Source organism: Triticum dicoccoides, chromosome 6B (assembly GCF_002162155.2).
Source record: "Triticum dicoccoides isolate Atlit2015 ecotype Zavitan chromosome 6B, WEW_v2.0, whole genome shotgun sequence".
Classification (NCBI taxonomy): Eukaryota; Viridiplantae; Streptophyta; class Magnoliopsida; order Poales; family Poaceae; genus Triticum; species Triticum dicoccoides.
In genome coordinates this window covers 353,217,239-353,226,961 of record NC_041391.1, presented here as the reverse complement: position 1 = coordinate 353,226,961, position 9,723 = coordinate 353,217,239, and the positions used below count along the sequence as shown (strand labels likewise).

The 9,723-nt window shown below is 40.0% G+C and overlaps 1 protein-coding gene across 4 annotated transcripts; it reads left to right on the top strand.

Annotated features, from left to right (window-relative positions):
* Nucleotides 1-5,668: 5,668 nt before the first annotated feature.
* On the top strand, nt 5,669-8,899 carry LOC119323632. 4 transcript variants are annotated; one of them, XR_005156429.1, is made up of 4 exons: nt 5,669-6,010; nt 7,420-7,490; nt 7,939-8,174; nt 8,661-8,899. XR_005156429.1 is itself a non-coding variant. In XM_037597329.1 (4 exons), exons 1-4 carry the CDS (start codon nt 5,849-5,851, stop codon nt 8,704-8,706), a joined length of 498 nt encoding a protein of 165 aa, XP_037453226.1. In that variant the 5' UTR covers nt 5,669-5,848; the 3' UTR covers nt 8,707-8,899. The 4 variants fall into 4 exon arrangements, 2 of the variants coding, with proteins under 2 accessions (XP_037453226.1, XP_037453227.1); XM_037597329.1 differs by having other exon boundaries at nt 7,956-8,174; XR_005156428.1 differs by having other exon boundaries at nt 7,168-8,174.
* Nucleotides 8,900-9,723: the final 824 nt, after the last annotated feature.

The following is a 9,723-nucleotide window of genomic DNA, read 5'->3' as shown; positions in this document are numbered from 1 at the left end:
GTTCTTTCACCCAGTGATGTAATAACTCATCATCATCATCATCATAATACCATTAACAACTTATCATCATAATACATCATTGTCATATAACAACTCCTCATGATCATCATTTTCGTCCATGAGACATCATATAACAACTTGGTCACTAGTCATAATCACAACTCCTCCTCATCACCATCATGAGTATTAGCTAGGACCAACTACCCTCTCAAAGGTAAAATAGCATAAAACAAGATAGGCCCTGACGCTCCATTATGGAGAATGGAGATTATCATGTCTCCAAATCTTGACTTCACACAATGTTGCTTCCAAGTAGCTCCCTATGATTGTCCACACATCATAGGTTATAGAAATCCGGTATGAACATCAGTGAAGCCTAGGATGACCTGGGGGTAAGCTAATAACATCAAGGCGACCTTTCGGAAACATCAGATCATGCACACAATGCTTCGGGATTTTCTATTGAAAAACATAATAATAACGTCGTAGTTAGCAATGTGGTTTAGCTTTAGAAGAATTTATGCTAAAGATGCACAGATGTCGTAATAGTAGAAAATCTTACAATGCCATCTCCATGGATGTTACCATAGTTCGACATGTGCACTAGTGGCACGTATTCACCATAATGTGCAGGAGTTTCATAATTGATATTGTAATTCTCAACATAAATAATAAATGAGATTAGATGATCTTTCTCCTGATAAGTTAATTTTGCAACATCGGTGTAGTAGGTTCTGTCTACCATCTTTCATACACTTTTTGAAGAATGAAAATAAGCTGTCAATGGAAATAAGTTGTCAACTATTTTAAAATAAACAATATAAATTACTTAATAAATATGTTCGAGAAACTCACATAAAGCTAGAAGTGGAAGGGTATCAGCAAGGACCCAAATGTCCATATTGTCTTCATCAATGTCAGGATCACCAAGATCGAAGGTGACAAGCATACCCTCCTGAAAATCATACGCCTTGCACATTGCTTCCCAATTCGAGGGATACGCTCTCAGAATTTTATAGATTTACAGCAAAATCATAACTATGATGGGTCCGTTCACACAATGTTACTTCCAAGTAGCTTCCTATGATTGTCCATACATCATCGGTTTTAGAAATCCGGTATGAACAACGGTGAAGCCTATGATGACCTAGCCGTAAGCTAATAACATCAAGGCGACCTTTCGGAAACATCAGATCATGCACACAATACTTCGGGATTTTCTATTGAAAAACATAATAATAACGTCGTAGTTAGCAATGTAGTTTAGCTTTAGAAGAATTTATGCTAAAGATGCACGGATGTCGTAATAGTAGAAAATCTTACAATGCCATCTCCATGGATGTTACCGTAGTTCAACATGTGCACTAGTGGCACGTATTGACCATAATGTGCAGGAGTTTCATAATTGATATTGTAATTCTCAACATAAATAATAAATGAGATCAGATGATCTTTCTCCTAATAAGGTAATTCTGCAACATCGGTGTAGTAGGTTCTGTCTACCATCTTTCGTACACTTTTTGAAGAATGAAAATAAGCTGTCAACTATTTTGAAATAAACAATATAAATTACTTAATAAATATGTTCGAGAAACTCACATAAAGCTAGAAGTGGAAGCGTATCAACAAGGACCCAAATGTCCATATTCTCTTCGTCAATGTCAGGATCACCAAGATCGAAGGTGACAAGCATACCCTCCTGAAAATCATACGCCTTGCACAGTGTTCCCAATTCGAGCAACCAAAATGGGATACACTCTCAGAATTTTATAGATTTACAGCAAAATCATAACCATGATGGGTCCGTTCACACAATGTTGCTTCCAAGTAGCTCCCTATGATTGTCCACACATCATCGGTTTTAGAAATACGGTATGAACAACGGTGAAGCCTAGGATGACCTGGCCGTAAGCTAATAACATCAAGGCGACCTTTCGGAAACATCAGATCATGCACACAATGCTTCGGGATTTTCTATTGAAAAACATAATAATAACATCGTAGTTAGCAATGTAGTTTAGCTTTAGAAGAATTTATACTAAAGATGCACGAATGTTGTAATAGTAGAAAATCTTACAATGCCATCTCCATGGATGTTACCGTAGTTCAACATGTGCACTACTGGCACGTATTGACCATAATGTGCAGGAGTTTCATAATTGATATTGTAATTCTCAACATAAATAATAAATGAGATCAGATGATCTTTCTCCTGATAAGTTAATTCTGCGACATCGGTGTAGTAGGTTCTGTCTACCATCTTTCGTACACTTTTTAAAGAATGAAAATAAGTTGTGAATGGAAATAAGTTGTCAATTATTTTGAAATAAACAATATAAATTTCTTAATAAATATGTTCGAGAAACTCACATACAGCTAGAAGTGGAAGCGTATCAACAAGGACCCAAATTTCCATATTCTCTTTGTCGATGTCAGGATCACCAAGATCGAAGGTGACAAGCATACCCTCCTGAAAATCATACACCTTGCACAGTGCTTCCCAATTCGAGCAACCAAAATGGGATACACTCTCAGAATTTTATAGTTTTACAACAAAATCATAACCATGATGGATACGTAGGTGAACTATCTTTGTCTCCATATTTTCATGAACTTCAAAATCCAGCTTCCCCAAGACATAGCGTCTTGCATGGCATGGGATAAGATAGTCTAATTGTAAAATTCGGAAATTACACGTTGAAGAAGCAGAAGTCATGCTTAATTACGAAAAAATACTTGTCGTTGTTGCGTACCATTTCAACATTGAAGGTCTCATCGAGCTTAATACTGAAGCACCGACCGTCTACCAGGTGAGGCATGTCGCACAGACCCTGGTCGTCGCCGCACCAATCGCACTCTGGGAGCCTATCGTCACCGTCAAACATTTCCTATGTTCATAATTCAATGATTAAACTTGTACAATTCAATATATGTACTACAAAAACTAAATTAGATCATTATTATTCATCACGGGTTGATTATTATTCTCTCATATATATGGTGGAGTCTCGACAGAATTAAAGTCAACCTGAAATGTCGTTAAATTATCTTTCTAGAAAATCCGGGCCACTTGATATTTCCTACATATTCTAGCACAAGTCATGCCAAAATTCATGGAAAAATCCGGCATGACCTTTGCTAAAAATGACATATATCGAGCACCCGAAATTTGTCGGAATGGAAATTAATCAACACTCCGGCAAAACATAGGCCACTGTGAGATGTTCCCTACAAACATAGGCCACTTGGGCAAGCACTAGTAGTACACAACACTACATATCACATGTCTAAATCTCCTTCATATTTGAAAGACCTACATTGAAAATCTCCCTCATATTAATGTGAAATTGTCACAACTACTCATCTACTACTCTACTACATCTATGAAAACATCTTAGAGGTCTCACCTCGAGGTCAGTGGGGGTCGGTGATGGGGACGACGACGGGGATGATGCAGGGCTCCTTGATTTTTGCAAAAACAAAATATAAACAAAAATATTATTATCCTCATTTTAGTACTTAGTAAAACCCTAAACCGTAGAAAAATGCACTGGTTTTTTACCTACTCTCTACTTCTTGAACCATAGAAAGATGACCTAATTTCACATAACTTAGAGTTTGATTGCTGAAATATATTTGAAATATACTATGAACCCTAGAAAAAGCCCTAATTTCAGACTAAATGTAGTAAAATACAAACCATAATATAGAAACCATTAGTAAAAAATTCTATTATATTCTATTCAAATAACCTAAATTAATACTAAATTTTAAAAGATATTTGATTTTTTTGCCCCTTCATTACTGAAAAAAACTATTTTATTCAAATAATCCAGATTATTGAAAAAATTCTATTCTATTAAATAATCTACAATACTAAATATCTCATAACCTCTACATTTATTAAACATTTACATTCTACATTCTATTGTAATTGAAAAATATTAAAAAAACCTACATTTCTACAAGAACAGAGGGAGGAGGGATAGAGGGAGGAGGGAGGGAGGAGAGAGAGAGAGGAGGAGGGAGGATGGTGCCCGTAGGAGGAGGAAGGGAGGGAGGAAGGAGAGAGAGGAGGAGGGCGGCCGACCGAGGAGGGAGGAGGGAGGAGAAAGGAGAGAGCAGGAGGAGGGAGGATGAGGAGGGAGGCGGCTTACCGACGAGGAAGGAGGCGGCGACGGCAGCGGAAATGTGATAGAGGAGGGCAGGCACGGGCCAAGGGAGGGCGGCCGAAGCAGCGCGGGGGCAGGCCGCCGTCGACGAGGGTGGGAGAGAGAGTGCAGATATGGATAGTGAGGAGGGAAGACTAAGAGGTCAGGCGTGGGCTGATGATAGCCTGGGATTAGTAGTAGCGCGTTTCTAGGTAAAACGCCACTACTAAAGTCAATAGTTGTAGCGCTGGTCCAAGATAGGCGCTACCGCTAAGTTTGGATGGGCACCTGGGCCCGGGCTAGCCATAACAACAGCGCGGTATTCCAGAACACGTTACTGCTAACCACCTACTAGTAGCGCCTGAAAATAGAAAGCGCTACTACTAATTATCAGTAGCGCCTTTTTTTACCCGCGCTACTGCTAAGATTCTGTATATAAAGTTTTCCCTAGTAGTATAAGGAAGTTAAAGAGAATTGGAAACAAACCAGATAGTATCGGGAAAAATCTCTTAAGGATCGGAAAGAAATCGCGATTGATGGCCCTCCATACGACTGGTCGGATGGGTTCCTTCGGCTGGGTTCTTCCTTTATAGAGTGTTTGACGGTCTATCGGATGATCGACTTCCCATTATAGCGTTTGTTTGACTTCCTCTGTCCTGCAAGAAAAGAGTTGTTTTTTAAGAATGAAGGTTATAGCTCTCAGTGATAGAATGATCGATGGCCTTTCATGCAAACGTTTGGCGGTCGCATGGGTGGTCGCAAGGTCCATCACATGAATCACCTAAAGAAACATAATCAAAGGTGGCGTTCCATACGACCGCGTGGGATCATATGGGCACCCGTATAACTTGAAAAACATAGCAATCTTTACAGAAAAATAAAATGAAATTGAATAAAACAATACTTAAGATAACTCGAAGAACCTGCACGAATTCCAGCACCTCTGCCATCCTGTGTTTTTAGGTATGTTTTTATACCAGTCTTTTCACTACACCATGCATCGAAATTTTCACAGTATTGCCGGCTGATAGTCTACCAGAAATTTTTTTAACGGATTGTTGGTCAAAAAACCTCTATGAAGTGACCCACTGTGAGAATACTATAGCATACGTCGTCCAACGGTCGGTCGGGAATTCTTTTATGGACCACAAACCATGATCGGGAAATAACGTCGACCAACAATCGAACACTAAATGAGCCACGGGCGCGAATGGCCAAAAGTTTAGCGCTAATAACCGGCTCAACCGGCTCCTCGTTTCGTTCCCCTCGCACGCGAAAAGTCAACCAAATCCCTAGCTCTTGGGGCATGTACAGTGGTTGACAAGATAGTCTTATCTTAAGTCTTGTATGTGATTTAGAGATGACAACAAAATCTGTCTACAATGGGTCATCTCTTAGCCTTATCTTCAATAACTAGCAATTCCTCAAAATATGATGAGACATATTATGCTAAGAGATCACCTCTTGTCTCTTCTTAAATAAGAAAAGACAAGTCTTCTCCTAAGAGTTCTCTCCACCTCATCATTAGTTCCCCACGCCCGCCGCCTGGTCCTTCCGGTGGTCCGTGGTCGATCCCGCGCCGTCGCACCGCCGCCATACACCGCCCGGGGCTATCGCCAGTTGATCCCACCCCGCCCTGCCTCTGCAGCGCTGCCCCACGCCGCCGTCCTTCTGTCGCGCCGCTCCAGCGCCGCCCAATGCTGTCCGGCCTCTCCACCGCCGGCACCACGCCCTCGTGCTACATCCAGCAAAGCTGCCGCCCCCTCCCTAGCCCGACCTCCCCCATCTCCACCACGAAGGGACAAACAGCGGCAGCGGCGAGTTGGATCGGGGCAGCGTGCTGCTGGGCAACGGCTGAGGTACAGCTCCTCCCTCTCATCCTTGCCTCCCTCCTTCTATCTCTCCCCCCCTGGTGGCATATTGCGACAGCGTGCTGGCGTGGAAAAGAGTGCTCCGGTGGTGGGGAATGGGGAGCTCCAGTGGTGGGGAACGAGTAGATGTTCAGGACAAGGCACCTCATGCATTTCTTCTCTGGTTCTCCGGTTTGCTGTGTACTGCTGCTAGCTAGCCTAATTGTGAGAAGTTGAGCTTTGTGAGAAGCTTTATGGTAGCAATATGAACTAATTTTAGAAGTTGAGTTGTTGTGTGCAGATTTTGTTTATTTCCATTGCAAATTTTGTGGTAGCAATATGTATTGATCCTTTCTTTCCATTGGCCATATAGTTCACCTTACACTAAGAGTCATGTTTTTGGTGTTACTCTTGTTATGCTTCTGTGCAAGATAGGTTATTTTTTGTTCTTCCAAAAAAAGTCCCCTAGATCTGTTTGTGTTTTGTGCTTAATCTGCCATGATGTGCTTAGTCTGCCACCATGTTTAATGTCTCTGTGTGCTTCATAAGAGGATTGTTCATATGTAAAAACTTTCCTTTTACATAAGAGGATTGTTCAAGTTAATTAAGCTACCATGGATAAACTTTCCTTTTACATAGCTTCAGTTTGTCTTAGATAACTTCCTCTTGTACTGTTTGTTCCTGAATCTAGTCCTTCAGTTTGTTCATGAATAACCTCCTGTTGTACTGTTTGTCATTAATCTTGTCTTTCAGTCTGGTCATGAATGTTTTGCTGAATAGAAATTACTCATCGTCTTATTTTTGGCTAATTCCATAATTGATATTTTTTGTAACTACAAGTCTCACTAGGCACACACACATTTATGAGCATTAGGGCGCATCCATAGTACAGAACAGAGCATCATACACTGGTAGTTGCTTTTAAAGTTGCTATTTCTGAATCTTGTTTCTAGGCTAACCTAGTATTTATAATCTTTATTTCTCTTATGCGTAACCTGATGGTTTCATAGGTTCTGGCTCTTATACGTATGAAGATTTGTATGTAGAGTACATATGCTTCTCTGAAAGTAATGGCTTAATTTAATCTAATTTGTGGCACTGAAGTACATATGTTTTTCTCTGATGCATTTCTGAATATAAGTGGCTCTTATTTGATGCATTGCCAGGAAACCTGATTGATGCGTACCTGGTGTTGGTAATATGCGTGCGTGTGTAGCGCTGTTATTCCCCGGCCTGAGAGATGTGTGTGTGGTGTTGATGGATGCAAGATGCTTAGGTGTTGATTAATGCGTGTTTGTGCTGGATCGATGCAAGAGCTGCAAACTGATGTCCCCTCTCTGACGCATGTAAATCATCTATGCGTGCTAAATTTGTACTGACATGTCCCCTATCTGTTGCATAATTTTCATGACAACCAGCACATAGGAGCAGCTCTTGGTGATTTTAGCAAAAGTTCACGCCCAAGGGGTTCACTGTGTGGCCATGAGAGGTAGCAAACAAACAACCTATATCTCCCCCTAGATAAGAAATAAAGGCCGGTAATTTTTCTCCTAAATATGTTTTAGTTGTGAAGTAGTTTTTTGAACATAATCACATTGTTTTGCTGCTTTGATGATTGTTTTTCCTACACTTTAACAAATATGTATTATTTATTGTGGCGAATTTGGAGTTGATGCATAGGGCAGAAGGTTTCATTGAGTCGTCTTATTCTCTTAGCTGTTTCCTCCACAATTTATTTCTCTTATTTTTCGGAAAGCATAAATTTCTTGTTCAAGGTAAGCACAATGTTATTGTACATATACTTATTGGATGTATATGAATACAAGTAATTAGTTGTTTTAAATGGAAGGTTTCATTGCATCGAGCAAACAAACTTTAAATGTTTATGGCACTTACTATAGTTGACTTCTCATTTTTTGCACCGGATTTTCTAGCAGTATATAATCTATGACAGGACTTGCCGCTTAAGCAATGTGATTATGGGAAATTGGGGACAGAAGCAACAAGTGTGTGAACTCAAACTTCTGTGTGAGCTCATACTGGTTGCCTGGCAAAAAGCCCAGGAAGATAGCCCGGCAAATGTTCGTGCTTCAGAATTTTCGGAAGTTCTTCTACTTCTATCACATCAGCAGAGCTTGATCCTCATGCCTTGCACACGTGTTCTTTTAATAATGTAAGTATACCTTTTTCTCCTGTTTTAATGCACAAGCAAATTTTTGGTTGAGTTGATTCTTGAGAGTATCACTTGAATATATCATCAATATATACATCTATTTCCCCTGTTGCAACGCATGGGTATTGGCCTAGTTTCTAGAAAAAACTGTAGTTTTGAAAATACTTTGAGGTGTTTGGTCCAAGTACATACCATAGTTTTACAAACTATAGTATCCCCAATGTATTTATAGTATCCCCAATGTATCTATTGTTGCCACCAGGAACTATATAACACAAAAATTATGTCTTTTGAAAATAGAACATCTGAAGCTTATATTGGTATATTTTTTGTAATATATTACTTGTATTAGGTTGGTCAAATTGACGACCTAGGGGTACGCGCACGCCTTGTAAACTGAGAGAGAGGGAGTACAAATCTACTTAGTGGAAAGGAAATTTCATCAGCTTGCATATATATTAATTGTATGCTTTTTTGTCTTTCCAGGTTGCTGTTGGATTCTGTAGGAAAGACAAAGAGGACCAAGAAGTAGATATCTTCTGTAATGGAGCAAAAACAATGATCTTGTAGCTATCAGTTTGCGTCAACTAGATATCTTCTGTAACGGAGCAAAAACAATGATCTTGTAGCTATCATTTTGTAATGGATATCTTGTGTAACGGACCATACATTGAATCGTCAAACATGCACCTATCATTTTATAAACCTATTGGGTGTTTCGGTCACTCCTACAAATGTAACGGACCATACCATTGGCAAAATATTTACGAACCATCGATCGGCAAAAGGAAGCCTTGTCCTATAGTTGGTCGGGAAAGGTTCATTGTAGGGCCAACAAAAAGTTGGTTGGCAAAACTAATATCATCAGATTGTTTTTTTGAGGAACCAGGACAGTGGGAGAGGCTCCCACTGTCATATATATTAATATTTATAACAAATTACAAGGAGTAGTTACATCATGTACATGTCTCCCCCCAGGGGATAGAAAAGGTCTAAGGAGTACAATTAATCAGATGGTAGGGAATCTAAAAGCAAGAAGATGAAATCCTTCTTGTTGTCTTTTCCTCTATATTGGAGGAGACTAAACTCTTCTCTGAATCTGGCGAGCCAGGAGTGGTAGGAGGGGATAATATTTCTGAAAAGTTTGTTGTTCCTTTCCTTCCAAATGCTCCAGGATGCTTGAAGGATGATTTCCATGAACAAAGGCCTGTCCCAAATAATTTTAGCTTGCTCTAGCCAGGCCAATCGAGTGGCCTGATCGCCAGGGTCTATCCCAAAGGTTGACCAGCAGTTTCTACTAAATGGGCATGTTAGGATCAAGTGATCTATGTCTTCTTCTTTTTGGCCACATAGTAAGCAGTTCAGGTTTGTACCAATGTTAGAGTGTCTTCTCTTCAACATGTTTCTGGTGTTTAATCTGTCAGACAACATAAGCCATCCAAAGACCTTGAGTTTAGCACAAACTTTTGATTTCCATAGCTAGTGGTAAGTTTTATGGGCCTTCATATCTCTGAAGCAGAATTTGTAGTATTTATAGTAGAGCCAACGA